Source organism: Pezoporus wallicus, unplaced genomic scaffold, assembly GCF_028554395.1.
Source record: "Pezoporus wallicus isolate ANWC-B61680 ecotype Strahan unplaced genomic scaffold, APGP_CSIRO_Pwel_v1 contig_8788, whole genome shotgun sequence".
In the NCBI taxonomy this organism is placed as follows: domain Eukaryota; kingdom Metazoa; phylum Chordata; class Aves; order Psittaciformes; family Psittacidae; genus Pezoporus; species Pezoporus wallicus.
The window spans coordinates 73,849-96,941 of NW_026639196.1; the positions used below are offsets into that span (position 1 = coordinate 73,849).

The window sequence follows — 23,093 nt, forward strand, 5'->3', positions numbered from 1 at the left end:
GGCGCTGTCCACACCCCGCCGGCTCCCAACGCATCCTCCTGGTTTTACTAGGACAGGGAGAGAAGCCGGGCTGGCGGTTGTCCGTCCCCCACTCTCTTCCCCACCAGGCTAAAGGTGGCAGCTTAAAGGAAAGGAGTGAATGGGAGCAAGTCGACGCTGGGTACAGCAGGCGAAACCCCTGCTTTCCCACCCCACCTTCCCAAGTGCCTCTGTATGACAGGTACGATGTTCTGGATGGTGGAAGGCAAGTCGGTGCATGGTACAGATAACGTTCCCCCTACCCCAGAGGCATTGCCAAGGTCAGAAAGGTCTAACCCCTGAGTCAGGACCACCTCCATGAGGAAGAAATTATGTGCTACAGGGTCAGGTGATTCTCTTCTGAGGGCAACAGAGGGTCCAGTATGCTGGATAGACCCTCCTCTTAGAGAAGCTTGCTGCCTCCCTGGGGCCTGTGTTCAGGACATCACTAGGAAACTTCCTAGCCGGGTATGGCCCTCAGGCTATTACCCTATTACTGCTCTTCCAAGTGAGTGATGATGAAGCCACAACTCATAATTCAAGGGCAATCAAGAGACTTCAGGACCTTGGCACTGTTGGTAATCTGGAACACAGGTTATTTGTAACTCCATCATTATAGTTGTAGGCAGCATGTCCAGAAGTAACAGACCCAGTCTATTAATACTTAGGTCTGTGGCTAGTGTCACTGCCACAGTTTTGGGGTATTCAATAATGGGATGGCCTACACAGCACCAGGCCTGCTGGCATAACATGGGATTCACCTTTCTCAGAGGGGGAAGGGGTCTTTGTTTACAGGCTAGTAGGGCTGACTGACAGAGCTTTAAACTAGACTTAAAGGCGGAGTGGGATAATACCAGACAAGCTGTCTGACGACATGCCAAAGCTAGGGGGCTGGCAAGGACCCTCAGCCTGTTGCTCTCAGACATGCTAGGTACACTGCAGCACACTTTTAGTCTTACGCACATGCTGAAGTAACAGGAGCCAAGAGGGAAATACCAGGCAAAGGAAGGTGACGTGACCAACAGCCCAGCTGAAGTGCCTCTACACCAAAACATGCGTCATGGGCAGCAAGCAGGAGGAGCTGGAAGTGACTTGTGCTGCGAGAAAGCTACAACCTGGCTGCCTTTATTGAAACTTGGTGGGATGAACCCCACCAGGGAAGTGCAATGGCTGTCAATGGCTACAAGCTGGTCAAAAGGGACAGGCCAGGAAGGAGGGGGAACAGTGTTGCCCTCTGCATCTAAAAATGGATAAATTGTGAAAAGCTGTCTCTGAAAAATAGCCATGAGCAGGTTGAAAGCTTATTGGTAAGAACTGGAGACCAGGCAACAAAGGGAACCTTGTGGTTCTGCAGGCCACGCTGTCAAGGGGAGCCTGTGGATGAAGCCTTCTGACTCCAGCTACAGGAAGCACTGCACTCACAGCCTTTCATCCTCTCAGGGGACCTCAACCACCCCAAGAGCTGCTGAAGAAGCTGCAGGCAACTGTATGGGGTCTATGTGGCAAGGGCCTGGTAGTGGGGACGAGGGTTACAGGGTGGATTCTGTAAGAAGCTGCCAGAAGCCTCCCCCATGTCTGGGAGAGCCAATGCCAGCTCCTCATGTTGGAGGAGTTTGTGGAGGACTGTTCCCTATGGGATGGAGCCCACATCAGAGCAGGGGAAGAGCGTGAGGAGTCCTCCTCCTGCAGAGGGAGGGATGCCAGATGTCTGATGAACTGGCCACAACCCCCATTCCCCTGTGGCGATGCAGGGGACGACACAGAGAAAATAGGAGTAAAACTGAGCCCACAAGATGGGAGGAGGGACGTGCTTTGAGATTTAGGCTTTATTCCTCATTATCCTACTGTGATTTGATTGGTAATAAATGAAACTCATTTCCCCAAGTCAGTCTGCATTGCCCATGACAACTGGTGAATGATCTCCCTGTCCTTATCCTAAACTCATTTCCCCAAGTCAGTCTGCATTGCCCATGACAACCGGTGAATGATCTCTCTGTCCTTATCCTAACCCAGGAGCCTCTCATTGTGTTTTCTCTCCCCTGTCCAGCTGAGGAGGGGAGGGACAGAACGGCTCTGGCTGGCAGTGGGCACCCAGCCAGGATCAACCCAGCACAGCAATCCAGGAGACTCCTGGCGTGCATGCAGGGTACCTTCTTAAACCACAGAATAGGCAGCCCTGTACCTGAGGGGAAGCAATACTGGATCTGATGGTCACCCACCCAAGTGAGTCAGTTGGTGACATTGAGATTGGAGCAGCCTGGGCTTGCAATGCTCACGCACCGGCAGTTTGCAGTCCTGAGGGATACAGGTCAGGCAAAGAGTAAAAGTCAGGACCCTGAATTTTAGGAAAGCAACTGCCAGCTGCTCAAGGGATTGAGCTGTGTGACCCCCTGAGACACTGCCCTCAAGGATAAGGAAACAGACAGAGCTGGCAGGTCTTTAAGGATGCTTTCCATAGAGCACAGGAGCTCTCAATCCCCATGTGCAAGGAATCAGGAAAGGCAGGCAAGAGTTGAGACCTGGTCAAACTAAAATGCAAAAAAACGCACAGGCAGTGGAAGCAGAGACAGGTATCCTGGGAAGGGTACAGGGACACTGCCTGGCCGTGTAGGAAAGGGGTCAGGAAGGCCATGGTACATCTGGAGATGAACTTCGCAAGGGACAAAAAGAATAATAAAAGGTCTTCTACAGGTATGTCAGCCAGAAAAGCAGGGTCACAGAAAGCGAAACCCTCTTGATGAGTAGGACTGGTAAACCAGTAACAGAGGGTGAGGAGAATGCTGAGGTACTCAACAATGTTTTTGCCTCAGTCTTCACTGGCAACCTCTCTTCTTTAAATTAAAAGAGGGTTTATGTGTGGTTTAAGGAAAAAAGGTTTTAAGATGATGGTGGTGAAGAACACTAGCACAAGTTGCCCAGAGATGTGGTAGATGCCCTGTCCCTGGAAACATTCAAGGCTGGGCTGATTGTGGTTCTGAGCAACCCGATATAGTTGAAGATGCCCCTGCTCATTGCAGGGGGTTTGGACTAGATGACCTGGAAAGGTTCTTTCCAACCCAAACTATTTATGATTTTATAACCTCACTCACCCTGCCACTCTGCGGTGTGTGTGCCCGTTCCCCATTAGTCTGACCACACTATCCTGTGCGGGGTTTGACCTGCAGGATAGAGCAGAACTGGGAAACACTCCCCTCTCCAGTGCAAGGCTGCAGGAGATGGGGACAGAGGGCAGAGCTGAGCATTCACAGCACATTTGTGATGGCACAGCTAACACCAAACTGAGCAGCCAGCTCAAAGCTTCTCTACAGGACGTGTATGAGCTCGGGAGCCTGTGACTTGGCCATGAGTGACACTGCCAGAAGCAGAGAGGGCATGGCAGGGCTGCCACCGACAATCCCCAGCCAGAAGCTCTGTCCTCGCAGCTCGGTGGTAACTGGGATCTGTTACCATCTTGGGATGCTCCTGGCTCCCACAGCCTCCCCAGCTCTGTATACAGGACCCCTGACCCCATCTTCGGTGAGATGGGCTGCCTACTTCCAAGCAGCAGAGCTGTGGCTGGGTTAGACCGTTTTGCTTTTGGGTGTGCTGGGGGAGAGGCTCAGGTGGCACCCTGTACTCCTCTAAGCTTTTCCACCAGCAGCAGGAAGAGCAAGAGTTCCAGCCTACACTAGTGTAAACCCTGCAGATTTGGAATAAAAAGCAGCACAGAACAGGTTAAAAACATAGAATCTGCTGGAGGCATCTGCAGGGCACGCTGCAGCACTGCACACACGCCTGGTGAAGGGGGCCCTTTCCACCTCCCTCAAACACACATACCTTTGGGGGTGATGGCCCCGAAGGAGCTGTGTAGGCAGACACTTCTAACACAAGCAGGCTTCGAAGCTCAGCCTTTCCCTGCCAGCCCAGGCTGCACACAGCTAAGGACCACGCAAGCTTCCCACAGAGCTCTTCAGGAGAGCTGCTCAGACACCAAGAGGGCAGGACTAGGAGAGATGGCCACGCAGGCTGCCTGCAAGCTACCTAATGCCCGTTTTTATAAGCTATATGAAACAACCTTTCTGCAGCATCTGCAACCCAGAGTGAGGAGTTGTGAGAGCTACTGCATGGAGCAGCCATCAGCGGGCAGGAAGTCGTACACGTACATGGCCACCGACTTGGACAGGTAGGTCATGGTGCCGAACCTCCCACTTGGCGCGCTATCGTACAGCAGGCTGCAGATGCCTGTCGCGGGATCCCTCTCCAGCATGTGCTCGTCAGCGCCCAGGGCTTTCTGGATGTTGGGCAGGGAAGGAGAAAGGAAGCATCAGGAATAAGGCAGTGTGACACACTGATGGTGAACAACGGGAGGAGTACGCTACGTATTTGCTGTGCCCCATGAACATAATGAGGGCAACAGGCAGGACTGTCTGCATGGGTGACTGCTGCTTGGCTGTAGGGAACGCAGCCAGCGGCCCTGGGTGCAACCTGTGGCTCCTGTGTGAGGCCTGGCCCTTACCTGCTCCTCATAGAAGAGGTCATTGGCCATATGCAAGATCCTTTCCACAGCTATGATGCCACCAATGGTGTGCACTTCCATGTCCACCAGCATAGTGAGCACTAAGATAGCCTCCACCAGCAGCTGCCTGTACTCTGGCTGGGGCACACGGTTGAGGACCGACTCCACATGCACAGCAAACTTTATTTCCCCAGGGGTCATCTGTGAGGAGGGAGAAAGAAAGGCACCTGCAGCACCCTATCACCAGCAGAAGTCCTGAGCAATGTTGGGTGCTTGCACAGGGCAACCCAGCACCAACCCACCTACCCTGCTTACACCTCACATAAACCTCCTACCTCTCTGGTTGTTGAAGACGGAAGAACAAAGCCCTCCACAGAAAGGCCATGGCACTGCAGGACAAGGAGAGACCACAGTTATGGCATTGAGAAGCACCTATGCTAGAACACATAGGGCCGGTTCACCAGCTCACTCTCCCTTGTGCACTGGTGCACGCTGCCCACACACGCTAGCTCCACCTCCTAACTCCTTGCACATCATTGCTCCTTCCCCACCAGTTCAGCCCTGAGCTTAGCATGGGGCTCTGCTCCCTGGCTCACCATGCCAAGGACAAGCTGTGCCCAGAGCTGCTTCAGCTGCGGCTCCAGCCTGCCCCTGCCTGGCTAATGGGTAAAGCCATTATCCGTTACTGTGCAAGGCTCAGCACAGTATGAGGTAGGTCCTGTGTGCCTGTAAGGCAGCTTCCCAGGGCCAGGCTGTCCAGGAAGCATATACCCACACGACATCAGGAACCATCCTCGTGTACCTCACAAGCTGCCCTAGCAAGGCTGGTGCATGGGACCCACAGGCTCACGTGCATGGAGGAGCCAGCCAGACACCCAGCTCACCTTCTGCAGGACCTTCCAGACCTTCTGGTAGAAGCCCACAGGGACACGGTTGAGGGCCCCATCCAGCCGTCGTCTTCGCTGCCACTGGCCCTGGCGGCTGTCCTTGCTGCCCTGGTCTTCCAGCATGCTTGAAAAGGAGCCCTGGCCCAGCAGCTCTGTGTGCCCAGGAGACTGAGCCGACACAAGACAAGGACTACAGAGACTGCTGTAGAGTAAATACCCACAAGAACACACCCTGCTGCCCAAGAGCTTGTGCTCCCCCAGCCTGGCCTCCACCCCCCACCACAGCAAAGCCACCCTGCAGCACCTTTGTGCAGCCACAAGCAGGTCAGACCCACATGTGCTGCCAACAAACACCAGTTACCAGAGACGACTTGAGGTCAGCGTCCCCGGACTGCAAACCGAGGGGCTGGAGGAGAAAGGGAGAGACCAAAATCAGACTGTACTGGAGCAAGCAAGCCATGACAGCAAGCAGAGCAGCAGCAGCATGGACCAAGCTCAGGTCACAGGGCAGTTATCCCAGGGGCTATGCTTAGCTGGAGAGGCAGTTTCAAAGGGCAAACCTGCGGGAAGTTGCATGTTAGCACCACAGGGGAAGGGCTGCACCTCACAGGGTGGCTGCAAGGCCTTTGCACACTGGTGCTGCAGTAGCAGCGAGCTCATGCTGGTGAGCACATGGGAGCAGGGCTGCTACTGCTCTGCTGGCTGCTGGCATAGGTGGGGTTTGGTCTCAGGCAGACCAGGGGCCCAGTAGCAAGACCAGGCAGTAGCAAGGTTGCTACTGCCTGTGGACAACCCTCCTCATCACATACATGGTCCCCCTTGTAATGCCGGGTTTCCCGTTGCTGCAGACTGGACATAAAACTGCTGCAACAGCCTGGTCCCTGCAGGCCCTGTCATTTTGGGACGAGAAGTCAGGACTTGTCCTGGACACACGCTAGGCTACAGAGGAAGTCCTTGTAGCTGGGCAGGAGCTTCTTCCTCCAGAGAAGAAATAGCTGAGGAGATTACAGGCAGGATGCAGCAACCACCAGTAAGCTACTAGACAGGGCCACTGCTGGTCATTGCACTACAGTAATATCACCCCATCATGCTCAGCAAGTTTTCACGGGTATAATGGAGCCTATTAGGCCACAGCAGCTATGGAGCACAGATCCCAGCTGGTTCTAATGACAACACACGATCTAAAGAAGCCTTCCTCCCTGCCAGCCCAAATATGGCAGGTCTCACACAAAGGGGGAGCTCCCCAAAGGCTGTGGGACAGTGCCAGCCCTGGGCCCCACAGCATGGTGAGCAATGCCAACCTTTTCCCAGGGAGCCAGCCTCCCTTCCAGTCCTGAACACAGCAACCCTGCACCTTCAGAGGGGCAGCCAGCTCACTGCTGCAGCAGCTCACTCAGGTTTACTTAGTAAAGCTTGCTAATTCATGCATGCTCGAAAGCTGCCCAGGTGTGTGGCATAAGGGACAAAAGCTGAGGTGCAGGAGGACCAGGGGGCATCACCTTACTTCCAGGCAGAGACTGCCTATGCTTATCCAGCTGCTGCAAGAGAAGAAGGAAATGACGTTTCTGCTGCGGAAAGAGGCCCACCAGGACACTAGCAACGCCTGGGACTCTGCGTGGTCCTTCCCACCCCTGCACTTCCCAAGCACTCCTGTGTTCCCCCTGTACTGCTTGCCCTGCCAAAGAAATCCCAAGTCCCATTAACAGGTTTGCTCCAGTTCTCCCCACAGGGCAGGACTGGAGCTAAAAGCAGATCCTGGAAGCAGCTGTAAGCTCTCTGAAGCCCAGGAGCAAGTTCCCTCCTGCTTCCCCACCGATCCTGCTTGTCCTGTAGCTGTCCCTGGCAGGAGCAGCCTGCACCACCTGCCCTCACCTGCTTGATCTCACTTTTCAGCCTGATGATGCCGGAACGCTCGTGTTTGGTGGCCCCAGTGGCCCCCACCTCACAGATGGAGATAGCAGTGGTGAGCGATGAGTCAACTGATCGCACTGGAGAAGAGAGGCCTGGAGTGGGTACCATGGCTCAGGGCACACACACTTCTTGCCTCTGCTTGGGCACTGGTACCTACCTCTGCACACCCTCGCCCTCTACCCCAGCCAGCACCAGAGATCCCTGAGCACAGCATACAACTGCTTCAATTCAGGCCACGCTCTGCACCAGCACCCAGCTTTGCCCACAGATGCTCTCTCAACCGTGCTGAGAGACTCACCACTCCTTTCCACTCCAAACTCCTTGCCAGAGAGGATGTGGTACAGGAGGCTCTTCATGTCTGATGGGCTGAGATTCATCAGATTCTCAGTGGCTTCTCCAGCTGGAGAGAACAGAGCTGGGATGTCGTACCCCACTTCACAGCCCTCCTAGGACATTTTTACCCTGCACACCATTCCGTCAGCAGGGGAAGCACTGGTACAGGAGCTCATCCTCCAGGGACGTACACTAACTCTGGGTTTTGCCTACAACAGGAACTCTTCCCCATGCCAGCCCAACACACAATTGAATACAGATTGAAGTGAAATCACCCAGCTGTGCCTGAGAACAGTCCCTGGCACTTTCAGTGCAGGGTCTTGCCCTGGAGCTGAGCTGCCCATCTTTAACAGCACTTCTCTTCCCTGCTGATGGGGTCCCCATTGCAGCAGCACCCTCCAGCTGGGTGCTGTCCCCACTGCATGTACCTGAGCAGCGCAGAGAGTGCGCCAGCTCCGTTGCCATCACCTGAATGATGAGCCCGATACGAATGCGGAACATCTCAGCGAAGAGCGCGGGCTGCGTGCGCATGTACATGGCCAAATATACCATGATCTCCTAGAGGGGAAGGGGTAGGTCACTCCACTGCTGTTCACCAGGGCAGAGAACCCTAGGCCAGGCTCCTCTGTCACCCTGGCCCCTCACCTGGGTGAGGACAGACACACTGAGGTTCTTCTCGCTGGCTTCATCAATAAGGCGAACAAGCTCCTCATAGGGGATCGGGCTATGGAGGGAGCAGAGAAGGTGAGAGGCAGTAGAGTGAACCCTGCGTCCCTTGTGGTCCACACTGCCCAGAGGGGAGAGACGCAAGCTGGGGGTGGCCACCCAGAGCCGCTCCTCCCACAGGCTTCCAGGACAGCAGGTCCGCATCCAACCCCAGGCCAGCACGCGCCAGGAGACAGGCCACACTCACGCGGAAATCGTCTTCTCACGCGGCTCTGGGGGCAGCCCAACTGTCAAATGCTTCTGGTGAGACAGGAGGTCAGTACAGGCCTGGGGACAGAAAGAGTCACCCCAGGCATCACCAACAGCTCAGGGATTGGGCCTTGGCCCAAGGCAGGGTGAGACAGAGCAGATGCAGGTGCAGTTTGCCCACCCGCTCTGCAACCTCTTCCCCAACAGAGCTCAGCCAGCTGGAGGCCAAATGCATGGTTGTTACCTCATCCAGAGCTTCCACCTTCTTCTTGAGGATGCCAGAGATGTAGCGGATCAGGGCCCACTGGCGTGTGTCCCCCACCCGCATGTACAGCTCAGTGAGGAGCTCCTTCACTGTGGGGCCAGGCTCACTGTCAAGCCCTGTGTGCCATTCAGGTCCTCTGCATTGAAGGAGATCCTGGGTTACAGCCAGCAGCTTGCCTTGAAGGAGCCCTTGGCTCTGCAGGTGGGGATGACTGCACGGCTGTGCTGTGCTCTGCTCAGTGAGCCTGCAGGACTCAGAGCTCAGCATACTTGAGGATGTGGAGCATGTAGAGGATGTCCGCTTGCTCCTGCAGCGTGGGGCAGACACGCAGCTGGTCCACCAGTGCCTTGCAGTCCACGTTGCCATCCTCATCGCGGGGTAGGTTCATCTCTGCATAGAGTGTGTGGCTCTGAAGGAAGGGAGACCCGTGCTCCTGGTTAGCATCACCAGCACCACACACCAAGTGCAGTCTGGTTGTGGAGCTGAGGACATTCACCCATAGACATTCCCCCTCACTAAACACTAACCCTTCCCCATGCAGCCCCACAGGGACTTCTGGCTCCAGCTGAAAGGACAGCAGTGCTTGGCCAGCCTGAGAGGGACATGGCTCACCTTGCCATCCACATCATGCTGGTGGGGTGAACCCAGCAGCTTGACAGACTGCTGGGATGCCTGGAAGATCTTGCTGGGGACAAACATCCCAACATCTAAAAGAAAACCAAGGTTGGTACAGATACTTCCCAACCCCAACCCACCTCACATCTGACACACTGCTCCCCTGTCAGCCCCTGCAGTGAAGCAGGCCGTGGGAGAAGCAGCCCCATCCCGCCGTGTTAAAGGAACACCACAGGGAGCTGTCATTGTTTATCATTCAGAATTTTCCATAAGGAATGCACATGCACCAACTCCAAGATACTCCAATGGCCAGGACTAACATGATGGACATAATGCAGGCTTCTTTTCAGTTTATGGGGCCCAGGCATTGCACAGCTGGGAAAGCTCCCAGAGCACCTCAGCCTTACCCCTGGGCTTGACCAAAGGTGCAGAGGGTGCTGGAGTTACTCACTCTGGATGTGAAGGTCCCTGGCCTTGGATGCCAAGGACATGAGGTCACGGGTGGTGTGGACGGCAGCGCGGAAGCGGCTCAGGCCTCCCCGCTGTGCGGTGGGAGGCAGGTTCACCTGCGGAGCTGTGCGCTGCAGCAAGTGATCCAGGTACTGAGCAACCTCATCATATGTGTCTGCTGAAGGGGAGGCACAAGAGGGGGCTCAGCTGCTTTGTGCCCCAAGCCCAAGAGAGCTCCCGCCCGCACCTCAGCAAGGGTGAAGCTTTGCTGGCTGAGCAAAATGACAACATGGGGCTGGTGCCTGAAGTCCCACAGCCATGACACCCCTGTTCCCACTCTGCTCCGCTGCCTGGGACACTGGCTGCCAGCCGGGCTCCCTCGGAGTCCCACCCAAACGAAAGAGGTGATGGGGATGCAGCATGTGCTGAGTCTGAGCCTGTGCAAGGATGGCCAGAGCCTGCCCCAACCCCACAGTGAAACCCTCGTGCTTGTTTCCTCCAGGGATGATAGGGGGAGGCACAGCCAGCAGCAGCCTGTCCATGTGGAATGTTTGTGAGCACCCCAGCACAGCAGGGGCCTCATCCAAGCAGGACTCCAGCACGGGAGCAAGGCAGGGTGGGTTTTACAACACAGTTATTTCTAATTAGAAATTACCAGTTATTTCTAGTTAGGAGTTAGAGAAGGAGCTACAGCTCCTGGTCTTGCTCTTTGCCAAACCTACAGCAGCTGCCATCACTCCCAATGCCACAACAGGAGCACAAGGGCCCACCGCTCGTTTCCTGCACCGTGGATGAGGGTGCTCAGAGGCCATCTCTCTCCTCAGCCAGGAAATAACAGTGATGGGCATATCCCAAGGGGAAGATGCCCCATGCCAAAGCAATGCAACACAACTAAGAGCTGTTGAGCGCTTCCAGACAGTGGGCCAGGGCAAAGCCATGCTGCTCTTCAGCTGGCAGATCAGCTCTGTTGTGTGTCCTTCCTTAGGTGAGATGCAGACAACATCAGAGGCCCACATCACAGCATTCCCTTTTCATATCTGGCAGGGATGCCTTACGACAATGCCTGAAGGAAGAGTCCTCCAGACATCAGGCTCGAGAACATCATCCTGTCTGGCTGCAGCATCTGACCACAAGAAACACTTAAAATTAAGCATTTTGTAAGTGCTGTAGAGAGGCTAGGCAGGCCCCATCTCCCCTTGGGGCTGCGGAGAAGCAGACACCTTGGAGAAGCCCAGGTGCAGCCTACAAGGAGACTCCAGGCAAAGCAAAAGGAGGGCAAGAGAAGTGAGTATTCAGAGTCACAGTGGTGCAGACATTGGCTACAGAAGCAGCAGAGGCAAAGCAGACTGATGGGAAGGCTGGGAAGATGACGAGCTCTAGGTCACACAGGAGGATGCACCCAGGGCTGTTTGCAAGGGAAACTGCAAACCTTGCACCCCACCATGGTCTCAGGACAAGACGGGTCCATCACGCTGTGGTGGGCTAAGGCTCTCTGAGGCACCATATCCACAGCAGCAAGACCTCAATTTGGCACCAACTGGAGCAGCCCTGCCTAGAGAGGGTCAAAGGCTTTGGGAAAACACCACCTGGATTGCTTAAGACATGGTGAGTCTTCCCCACCACCTTGGGCATGGTCCCATCACTTTCTGCACTGTCACTGGTGTTCCAAAGATCCTCAGCCCAATCACCCGAGCAGAGGCAGGTTGCCAAACCTGTGTCTCTTCCCTAAGCAACAGCCAGACCGACTGATTATAGAGCATCCTCCATGCTCTCCATGTGCACAACAGGTTCAGCCCTGGCTGGCTGGGAAAAACCCTTGGTGAGGCTGCATGAATTCACCTGGTCCCACCCCACTGGTGTCACCCTGAGCATCACCCAGACAAGGTTACTGATGGAGTGTCGGATGAGAACAAAAACATGGTGAACACCCAAGTGTATGAAGAACATGGTGGCAGGTGCTGGCGGGGTGGTGGGGTGTTACAGCTCTACGGGTGAGTTTGGCATTTGCTATGCCACAGCAGCAACTGGCCTGCTCCCCCTGACCATCCTCTGCTATCTGCAAGCCATGCAGCCACTCCTCGGCATCTAGCTCCTCAGAGCTGCCAGTGCTGAGCTCATAACTTTTGGCAAAGACCTTACCCTCTGGCCCAGGGTCCATAAAGCTGAGGTGTGTTCGGCACGACGTTGTCAGGAACTCCGACAACTTACCCGTCTGGATCCTGGGCGAGAGGAGGGGAGGTCAAACAGAGAGGAAGGGGGGAGCAGCACCTTTGGCTTTGCCTTCTGGATACAGGACAGGCCCTTTGGCAGGGAGAGATGCGCTTGCTCAGGAGCATACTATGCCCCCACGCCTGCTTTAGCTACCTGCAACTCCTCCAGCCACAGGCAGACATGAAAGGGCTGCCCAAAAGGTATTAGAGGGATCCTGCAGCCACGGGCTTAGTAGCATAAAGAGCTATGAACTTTCTCACATCTCCTCTGTTGGGACTGTACCCCAGGGATGCACTTACAGCCTAGCACACCCCAATGTATTCTCCACAGCTTGTTCCCCAACAGCTGATGCTCAGGCCCAGCAGGTACCCTCATAAACAGGCTCCTGGGGGCCGCCAGCCCTCTCCAGGAAGCTGCACTCACCTTGCACCACCAAAATACCCATCCTGCAGCTTCCGCAGCATCACCAGCACTGTAGGGTGCACACTTTTGCCGAATTCATCTGTTGGGGACAGAGACAGAGGCAGTCAGGCTCTCCCACTGCTAACCCAGTGCAGCTCCTTTGAGCAGCAAGCTCTTCACAGGATGCTCCTGGCTCTTTACAGGATGCTTCTGGCTCCTCCAGCCCCACCATTACTGACACAACTGCCCACCCACTTCCTCCTGCATGGGCTGCTTCCCACAGCTGCTCTAGCCAAACGCCTTGCGAGGTTGGAGGGTCTATACCAAGCATGGTGTGGGAGACGAGGAAGGTGATGGTCGGCCGTCCGGTCATCCTCCAGCGGCTACAAAGGTACGAAAGATCTGTCCTCAGCATCTCCACAATCATCCTGTTGTCAAGAGCCAGGTAGAACTGCTGCTGGTCTATGAACTGTGAGGATGGGAGGAGACATGAGCAGCCCTTCCCACAGCCACCTTTAGCGCCACCCACATCTTCCCACAGGCACTCTGCCAGGCCAGCCACACAGCGCATCCAGTGACCCCGGCACCAGCAGCGTGTCCCACCTCACTTGGTAAGCATCAGTAGAGCCTAGAAAGGCACCCTCAGCTCCCAGGGCAGCTGCTGGCCCCTAACAACTATGGCGAGGTAACACCACAGCTCAGCAGCAGTGTCACACAAGCCCCACACAGCCACGGGTCTGTGCTGTGCCCATCCCAAGCAAACATGCACTCCCACAGTTCCAGGCTTGCAACCCTGCTCATCCCTGCACCATGTTGGACACAGGGGACAGAGGGATCCCTGTCCTGCCAGCAGCCTTTTCCTAGTGCTCTTGTCAGGGTGAGCAGAGATTTCCACCCAGCACTGATCACTGGAAGGCTGAAACCATCTTCTCCCAGCATGCACGTAGCCAGGACCACCAACTGCTGCTCCATGCCACAGAGCTGGGACTGGTCCAGGCTGTTCAGAGGGTGTTGGGCAGCCCCTGAGCACTCAGCCAGTGGGGAGCCCTCCTGCCTAGTTCCAGATCTCCTGGCAGCAGGGAATGGCACCCACCTGTGGGGTGAACGTAAAGATGTTCTTCCTGATGTTGTAGAGCTTGGAGGTCCCAAGGACTCCCATGTGTCGATAGGGCCGTCCTGTCAGGCACATCTTCTTGTTGCGGCCTAGGAGTCCAGGAGGAGGAGTTTTTAGTGACAGCCTTCTCATGAAAGGGATACAGCAAGCAGAGGCAGGCTTCTGTGCTCCCAGCCAGCAGGAAACAGTTGGTTTGCACTTGGGATACCCTAGGACCTTGTGTTGTGCTGGTATGGCTCAAAAGCACAGTGATGCTCTACCCCACAGCCCTGCCCAGTGGATAGAGACACTAGGCCCCGCCCAGGAACACTTGCTGAAACAGGAACAGCCTGTCCTGGCTTCCACAATGTGCCACACCTCTGGGTTTTGGGGTATGTTGGAAGCTGGGGCAAGACCAGGGGTTCAGCCCTGCACAGGGCTGGTTCCCCAAAGCTGAGAGCTCTGTAAACATTCCCACTGCTCCTGGAATTACTCCCAGAGCCCAGGATGGTGCAGCAGCAGCATCACCCCTCGCTCACGTCAGCCCTGGCAGCTGCTGAGCTGTTCCCCTGCTCCCTTTGCCCATGTTACACTTGGCATTTTGGTGGCTTAAATTAGCCAGCTTGTGCAGCCTGTGGTGGGTCAGGTTCCTCCTCTGGCCCAGGCCAGGTCTCCAGCTCCACACAAGCCCTGTGCCCAAAGGGCCGCTGCATCAGGGAATGGCCCTGCCAACCCTCCAACAGCGGCCACCTCACCTCAGCTACAGACTCTCTCAGCAAGCCAGGAACTGCCAGGGTCTGGCTTGCTTCCCCCATTGACATCTGGGACACATGAACAAAAGCTGGCTCCTGTCCACACCAAGTCCATCCTATAACCCCTGCCTGTCCCTGGGGTGACTGTGCAACTGCAATGCCAAAGCTTTACCCATTTTAGAATTACTCTGCATAGCACTGTCTGCCATCCCAGCTCCCCTTGGGCCCAAGTTCCCCTTTACCAGGCCAAGGAAAGGGTAGCAGAGCCACCATTAGCTAGGCACTGATGAGCAGCAATGTCAGGGTATGGGACAGACCCTTCTGCACCCTTTTTTTCTGCAGGTGCAGGGAGCCCAGATTACCCAGCCGGGCGTAGATGTGGCTAAGGATGCGAGCAGGCTGCACTCGGATGGGGTAGACATCTGCCACAGTCTCCACATCGATGTCCTCCTTCCTCAAGGCACCCTTGATCCCCTCTGTCTCTGCCAGGATGCACACTGCAGAGGGAGAAGGACAGGTTCAGTGTGGCAGGGGCACCAGAGTGAGGAGTGCTGCTCTGCACCTCTGGGGACACGCATGTGCTATGTCACATAAAGGCGGTTGTCTGGGGTCTCTTCGGGAACGACTTCCCACTGCAGAGGTCTGCCTTGCTTCCCCTGACATTCTTCCCACTCAAGCCTTCTGTCCTGAGTGGCTTTTCAACCTTTTCAACCTGTCTGCAGAGGAGGCTGTAGCCAGTGATGCTCCCCTGGATCAATGCAGGGTGGAGCAGAAGGACTTACACCCCATCTTACACCCACCTTGCCAGGGCTGAGACCTGCTGCACTGGCAGCCACCCAGCCAGCAGAGCTAGCCCCATGAGCTCCATGCAGGCAGAGGCCCCAGGCCTGCTAGGCACAGGAGTTTGAAACCAGGCCCTTTCTCTCACCTTGGACCACCACATCAGGCTTGGGGACAGTCGCAAACCGGCGGTTGAGGGGATCTATTTCACCAGGAGCTAGAAACCCCTGAGGAAAAAGAGGTATGACGAGATATGAGGAGATCAACATTTCATGCACAGGGTAAAGCAGGTGATGCCTACAGACAACCCACCTTTAAGAGGTCCTGCAGGATGGAAGTGACAGGTTCCCCATGGTAGGTGGCACAGGGTGGCAATATTTGCCCTTTCAGAGCTCAGAGCCTCGCCCCTCAGCCCCCCCTAGCACTAGGGATGACCATACCTCAGCCATCAAGCAGCCCAGGATGTAGAGGGACTGCCCCCACATGAGCGGCAGCTTGCCCATGGGTATCCTGTCCACAGTGTGAGGGTTCCTGTACTCCTCGTCCACCTGGAAGGCAAGTCAGGAGGTCAGGGATGGATCCACACACACAGGATGCTGTGAATCATCATCACTGCATTTCAAAGTCCAGCAGTTCCAGGCTTAGAATAAGAATCTGTGAAAGCATTTGCCACAGAGGGCCCAAAACCTCCCAGCTATGCTCCTCACACCTTCTCGTGATTGCCCTAGGGACCCGTGCCAGACACCGCATCAGCTGCTCAGTATTTCGGTTCCCAAGATGTTGAGATATCCCTCTGGAATGGCTGACATTCCCCAGGAGCACTGGGACAATGCTCCGGATGCTACAGCATCCAGGCACCAGGAGGCCGTCACTCTCAGCCCAGGCTCACACATCCTCAGCACCTCCTCAGCCCAGGTCTGTGTGTCCTGAGCTCTCAGAGGACTCGATCTCCAGGTTGCACCCTCTCAGTACAGCAACTTGAGTACAGTACAGGGGCAAGAAATGCTTCAGGGGGGGGAGTTGGAATAGCATGTTGTTTTTTGTTTGGTTGGCTGTCTTTCTCACAGGGTTTCCATGTGCATGAAGCCACCATGTGTGTTAAGCTGTTAAAACCTGATAGTAATTACCTGATGATATTTCCACTCCCACTGTAGCTCAGGACCACTCACCTTATCTGGTGGAACGCTGTACAGCTCCGGCACCAGGCGTACCCCATTCTTCCCCTTGATGAGAACCCCCTCGAGGGCTTCCCGATACTCCTGCACCTGAGGAGAGAGAAAAGGGAGTCTGCCCTGGGCATGGCTCCCTGCACGCCTCCTTTGCCAGGGACTTCTTTCCAGCAGCATGGCAGGTCCTGCCTCCTTTACCTGCTCCATGTTTCCACTGAAAATCCCATCGATGATCAGGTACGCCCAGAAGAGAGGCCACTCGCACTCAATGTTTTCAAACAGCTTCAGCTCTGCAGGCTCATAGTAGGCGCGGTTGGGGTCCTGCAGGGAGGGTGACAGCGGTGAGGGTGGCGGGTGGCAGAATCCCTTCAAACAGGACTCCTACTCCCCCTGAGGCCCCAGCCTCAAAATGCCCTCCCAGTGCTCTTCTGCAGATGATGGCTGAGAGAGCCAAAAAGCAGCTTCACCTCCAAGCTGTGTTCTTGCCATCAGGCATTCTCTCCCAGATCCCTGCACTAATGCTACAGGGACTCACCCTGCCTGGGCAAAAGGAACCTACCCTGTCCCCAGGAGAGCACCTCAGAGCCCCATACAACAGCACAACATTCCTCTTGCTGCCCTGGGGACACCTGCATCCCCTTCACCTTGCCTGCTGTCCCCTAGCCCCTCAGCCCCTGCCTCTTCCAGCATCACCAGGCCTTGGGCTAGAGAGCAGGGGCCCAAGCAGGGGCCCTTCTGCCAGGGGGTAGGACTGAAAGCCTGGCACAAGGGAAGGGGTCAGGATGGAGACCTGCCTGTGACGAATCTTCCCACCCCAGATGTGTGTGCTGTAGCGTTCCAGGGGACCTATGGCCACCAACCTTCCCTGATGCCTGCTTTAACTCTTCTGCAAAGAAGGGAGATGGGTGGCCTTAGCAGACTGTTGGGCAGAGAGCACACAGGCAGTGTGTGTACTCTATAGCGCCTGCACAATGGCCACAAGCTCTCAAACTCCAGTTTGACTCCAAGCAGCTGCAGTGGCTCTGCAGGCAGCACTGCCTTTCCTGCCCCTCACAGCTCCCCAAAAGCAATTCACGGCTTTGCACTCTGGCAAAGTTTGAGCGGTGGAAAAGTCAGACTGGAAATGGTGCTGCTATTCCCTGGCTCTGGAGAAATGCCGCCACCCATGCTGCCTATTATGGTCAGGTCTGAAAAGGCACAGCAGAGGAAAAGCATTTAGAGACACACATGCCCAAAGGAACCCCAGCACATAATGGGCCCAATGGGTGATGATTTAGGACCCTCCAAGTACCATTTCCCGGTTCTGTGGTTATAAAATCAGGACAGTGCTTATAAAATTTTCATGGTTTCCCACCCCAGAGCAGCAGAAGAAAGGCTCCACTCGCTCCGCTGAGAGACAAGTATGGCAGTACAAAAGCTGCCTTCTGTCCCAGGAGAGGCAGAAGCACGGTTGTGACCTCCAGTGCTGCTGCAGAGCCAGGTCGCAAGATGCACACTGTGCCTGTGCAGTGACAGTGACTGTACAGTGTTGAGGGAGGAACACTGCAGTCACCTCCACAGGCCTTCAGCCCTCACTCAGGGCTTGTGCAGCCTGGAAAGAACTGGTGAAAGAGCGCGCCTTGGCAGGGCTCCCCATGGGGCATAGTCCCACCTTCCCCAAGCCTAAGAGATACATACCGCAGGTCCCAAGATGCAGAGCCAGCCTCTGCCCATCTGCCATGGGCACTGACAGGATGTACCACCTCTGCAGTGGGCTCTGGCATTTTGGGAAGCCTTGCCCAGACCCATGACACTGCCTGGGGCTGCTAAGGGCTCTCACCTTCCCCATGCTCCTCACCATAGCCTTGACACACTGCTGATGCTTGGCACTGCTGTTCGGGGGGGGGGGGGGGGGAGGGGCAGGGCTGAGCACACTCACCTCTTTGGGGGTCCTGTATCCATCCCGCAGGAAGCGGCAGCAGCCATAGCGCCCCTGGGAAAGAGAGAGAGTAGTGCTTAGCAGGAGGAGGAACAGTGTGAGGTAACTCACACTTTCAGTGCAGAAGCAGGGGTGGTCCTCCTCCACCAGCAAAGTACCATCTCACTTGCTCACCTAGAGCTTAGCTACTACAACCACAGCCTAGGGCCACAGCACACAGGACTCACTTGGCACACCCTGGCCATGAGTCATGGAGACTGGGAGAAGACACAGCCCAGCACCTCATCCCTGAGCATATTTTTGGGGAGAAAAGGGCTACAGCAGCTGGGACTGCAGCTGCCTCTTGGGGAGGGCAAGACAAGGGCAAAGCCACTCACCTGCAGTTTCATGATGATCTCTTGCTTAGTGATCTCCACCAGCTCACTGTCTTCCACAGCAAACGCTGGGTAGGAGATGACAGAGAGCACGCTGGCATCAACTTCCTTGGATGTGGAGGCCCTGGGCAGCATCGAGTGGAGGATGGACTGGTTGGAGGGGAAAGTAGGGGTGCTTAGGTTCCCAGGCCAGGCATCATCCACACCGCAAAACCAGCAGATCACAGTTCATCTTGCGATGGTGTAAAGCCCATGCAGGTCTCACCTGGCAATGCTGGACCTCATCCGACAGCACCCTTATCACAGACTGTGGGCCTCCCTTTGCTCCAAAGAGATCCAACTCATCCAGTGCCTCCAGGGCAGCCTACAAGCAGGGTGAGACTCAAAGCAGCAAGTCCTGCACCATGCTGCTCATCTGAAAGCACTCACACCCTGTGCCAGCCCGTGTGTGCCACACTTCCAAAATTTAAACAAACGCAAACCCTGCTGTGGCTGCAGAGCACCCTGGTAAGAATATGACTATATCCCACAGGCCCTGGACATTTCTGCCACACACCCCAATTAAGTTCTCACTCCTGGTTCAGGCACAACTTGAGCAAGAGGAGCAGTTTTATCCCAGCAGACAAAGTGAAAAGCCATCCTCCCCAGGAACTATCACTCCTTGGGGAGTTGAGCTTCAGTAGTTAAATATGCCCAGCCTTCTCTACAAAAAAGCAGCATGGGGTCACCGGTGCCCTCTGGCAACAGCACCTCTCCCTCCAGCTCACCTTGGCCATGCCAACAGAGCTAGCATTCAGCTCGGTGATACCCTGGTTTGTCTTGTCTCCACGCTCCCATATCCCAAAGTCCTGTGCAGAGACAGTGGCACATTGGAGTGTGCAATAGTTCACAGCATGTCCAGAAAGACTTCAAATCCCACCCTGCAGAGGGGTCAACACCAAGGGGCTGCGGCCCGTTTCCCAGTTAACCATGGCCGATGCGGCCAGCGGGGTCGGGCAGCAGCACCTCAGGCACGGGGGCCGGTAGGGGCCTGCGGTGGGGCAGGTTCCGCCCTGCTCCAGCTCCCTCCCCGGACACGGTCCCGCACCTGGTGCCGGAGGATGGTCTGCTGTACCAGGCACGTGTACCTGTCCAGCCGCACGCCCATTGCTCTGGCTGTGCGTGGCGGCAGCTATGGCAGCAACACCGGGTGCAATGGACAGCGGCACTGGGGGGCTGGCCCGCGTTGCTCCCAGCAAGCGTAGTGGGACTCTGCCCACTGGAGCCAGGAGTGACCCACAGCTGCCCCTGGGCACCAGCCCACCACCTGCACCCTCTTTCCCCAGCACGGGCTACCCACCGCAGTTTTGTAGGCTGTTTCAATGTAGAACACGAGGTTCTGAATAAAGTTGACTTCATCCAAGCTGTCAATGATGTGGAGGCCTGAAGCAGGGGGAGCAATTCACATTAGTCGCCCCAAGCCCACAGGCAACCCTAGGAAGGGGCTGCAGTGACACAAGCTGGCCCCTGTGCTCCTCACAGCATGCCTGCCACATCCCAACTGGCTCTCATCCTTACTCCCACCCTGCTATGGAAGCTTTGAGGCTTCAGGCAAACAGAGGCTCTTAGACAGACAGACACCGAGGGGGCCAAATCCACATTGGGTGCTGCAAGTATAATAAAAGAGGGAAGTCACTGAGGCCACTGCAGCAGCTTGTCACCCAAGAAGTTGCACCCAAACCAAGAACATGGAAAAGTCTGGGAGATAAACATGCTCAAAGCTGCAATGGCATCCCCCAATAGCATCACCTGAGGCTGTCATCTGCGCCAGCATGAGCAGGTAGAGAGAGGTGGCATCCATCTGTAGATGACCCCACTCATGGTCCCCCACCACAGTGGCACAGGTATGGGTGTTGTATTTGGCATGCAGGCAGTCCTTGGTGCTCTGGCTGTACTTGAATGCCTCCACCTTGTCCACCTTGAAAAGGGCAAGGAGATGCATGGATTCATGAAACCCTGTCTCCAGAGAGGTCTGGCAGCCCTGGAGACAAGGGCTAACCCATGCCATCAGCCCAACATGCAGTGCCACGCCTGGCAGAGCAGAAATTCTACAGCCCCCAGACTGAGCCCCTCCACGCACCAACAGTCATGTGCCACCCTAGTGCAGGGCTGCAACTATGGAAAGCCCACAGACATGGCTGCACTGAGTGCAGTGAAAAGGGCCACAAGTGCTCTCAAGGAGTACAGCTGCAGAGTCCCAGCACCAGCCAGGCCACAAAAGAAGGGAGCAGGTGGCAAAGGCTCTGCTGGCCACCAGCCCACAGCATTGGGACTTCCATCACACCAGGGACATGCCAACAGACTTTATTTTGAAACCTGTTGAAAGGAGGCCGCCCCTCCGCTCACCAGTGAAGGCTGGGGAGAGATGGCACAGCTGGGACTGACAGTCTTTGTAGCAGAGCTGGGCTTTGAGGGGACCACTTGACCCTTAGAGGCACTCCCCAGCCCCCTACCTGTCTCATCATGCACTGGAGCAGCCCCCGCATCAGCTTCACCACACTCTGCAGGAAAAAGGAAAGCAGCCTTGTAAATCCCCACGTGGCCGGCAGAAGCCCTGACTCAGGATCAGCTGGCTGCTGACCTTTGTGGAGCTCTGCAGTCTGTAACTGGAGCCCCTGCTCACATTTCCAGGGCCCCTTCACCCTAGGCAACAGCACAGGGAAGCATGATTTCTTCACCAGCCAGCAAAGCCAAGCTACCGTACAGGGGAACAGAGGGCATGGCAGCAGGATGCTGCTTGCTACCCTCTGGGAGAAGGACTGCAGCCCGAGACCACCCCAGAGCCAGAGAGCTGGACCCTCTAGCTGGGCTCCACTGTGCTCTGGGAAGAGCAAGCTCTGAGGTTCTTTTCTACTGTGTGTCTTCCCCTGCGCCTAGGGCCAGCACTGTCCCTATCCTCACTGCATAGTTTCCCATGGCCCTTTGGTCCCAGAGCCTGGCTGTGCCTAAAGCAATCCAGCCGGGAGGTGACAGTCGGGTCCGGGTACCACCGGTCAGACTGGGCGGCCGCCATGGGCCCTCCCTCCCGCCGGCTCCCTTTTACCTGCTCCAGCTCGTAGGCCTTCGCCTTGTCCTCGTCGCGGTCGGCATTCTTGCGGTAGGCAAGGCCCAGCCCCCAGACGGCCAGGATGCTATAGACGTTATCCCGCACCCAGGCATCCCTGTGGTCGGCGCTGGCGGGGAGCAGGCCCGTCACCGCGTCCTGCAGAGGGGGCAACACCGAGGGGCCGCGGCCCGTTTCCCAGTTAACCATGGCCTATGCGGCCAGCGGGGTCGGGCAGCAGCACCTCAGGCACGGGGGCCGGTAGGGGCCTGCGGTGGGGCAGGTTCCGCCCTGCTCCAGCTCCCTCCCCGGACACGGTCCCGCACCTGGTGCCGGAGGATGGTCTGCTGTACCAGGCGCGCGTACCCGTCCAGCCGCACGCCCGAATTGCTCCGGCTGCGCATGGCGGCGGCTACGGCAGCAACACCGAGCGCGACGGACAGCGGCACTGAGGGGCCTGCCCGCGTTGCTCCGGGTCCTGGCAGCGCCCCGCCTCCCGGCACCGCCCGCTCGCTGCCGCCTGCAGCACTGCCCCAAGCATCGCGACACCTTAGGAGCGGCCTCCCCGTCCGCGCTGGTCCGCGCTGGTCCACGCTGCTCAGCGCTCTCCGTTCGTCCTGCTCAGCGCTTCACGCCGAGGGCGGCGGTCCCGGCCCGCCGGGTGCTCACTACAGAGCGGGCAGGACCCAGTTCCGAGGGGCGCCGGCGGTCATGCGGTGGAGGGCGCTGGGAATGGGGGAAGGTGAGCGGCGCCCCCTGGTGGGAGGAGGTCTCGCCGCGCTTTGTGCGGACACCGGGACTGTACGGACACAGGGACACGCGTGCCAGGGGTGGGTGCACGGACACACAGACCGGCGTATGGACAGAGACATGGATGTGTGCATCAGTGTGGACAGGCACACAGCGGCATGGATATGCACACCTGCACATACACCTACCGGCATAAACACGTGCACAGGCAGACCCGTCTGTGCATGCGCATCCATGCACGCACGTCTGTACACACCTGTGCATGTATACTTACTCGTGCACTTTCATGAGTACACAGCACATACACACGTGGCACATACAGGCATCCACACATATACACATACAGAGACAGGAATACGTGCACATGCACACATATGTACATCCACATGTGTACACACATGTACATACCCACATATACACACACATGCATAGACATACGTATACATGCATAGACATACATTTCCCATGCACATACATAATAACATACATGCACATGCAGAGACATAGGCACATATATATACACCTACATGTATAGGCACAAGCAGAGGTGTGCATATGCACAAATATGCTCACGTGCACATAGGCACTTTGGCAGCATGCAGGTGCGGTGGGTTCCTGGGGGTTCCCAGCATCCCTCTCCCCATCTGGGCAGGTGGGGGCCAAGCGGGGGCTG

General features: G+C 56.3%; 1 protein-coding gene and 1 long non-coding RNA gene across 2 annotated transcripts; both read right to left on the minus strand.

Moving 5' to 3' along the window:
* Positions 1–1,816: 1,816 nt before the first annotated feature.
* On the minus strand, positions 1,817–3,201 carry LOC130601637 (uncharacterized). The gene is made up of 2 exons (XR_008972727.1): positions 2,028–3,201; positions 1,817–1,958 (listed from the first exon to the last, which is right to left on the minus strand). It is a non-coding gene; the product is annotated as an uncharacterized LOC130601637 (long non-coding RNA).
* A 209-nt stretch (positions 3,202–3,410) lies between these two features.
* On the minus strand, positions 3,411–22,160 carry PHKA1 (phosphorylase kinase regulatory subunit alpha 1). Its single transcript, XM_057413832.1, has 33 exons — positions 21,997–22,160; positions 21,671–21,829; positions 21,081–21,128; positions 20,377–20,545; positions 19,928–20,010; positions 19,356–19,436; positions 18,854–18,952; positions 18,592–18,738; positions 18,215–18,268; positions 16,495–16,617; positions 16,297–16,392; positions 15,568–15,675; positions 15,276–15,354; positions 14,710–14,844; positions 13,596–13,705; positions 12,827–12,971; positions 12,524–12,602; positions 11,933–12,108; positions 9,891–10,067; positions 9,437–9,531; positions 9,094–9,233; positions 8,804–8,960; positions 8,558–8,637; positions 8,290–8,368; positions 8,073–8,202; positions 7,610–7,711; positions 7,273–7,388; positions 6,900–6,938; positions 5,762–5,806; positions 5,398–5,568; positions 4,849–4,902; positions 4,514–4,714; positions 3,411–4,288 (listed from the first exon to the last, which is right to left on the minus strand). Exons 1-33 carry the CDS (start codon positions 22,072–22,074, stop codon positions 4,115–4,117), a joined length of 3,729 nt encoding a protein of 1,242 aa, XP_057269815.1. The 5' UTR covers positions 22,075–22,160; the 3' UTR covers positions 3,411–4,114.
* Between the last annotated feature and the right edge of the window lie 933 nt (positions 22,161–23,093).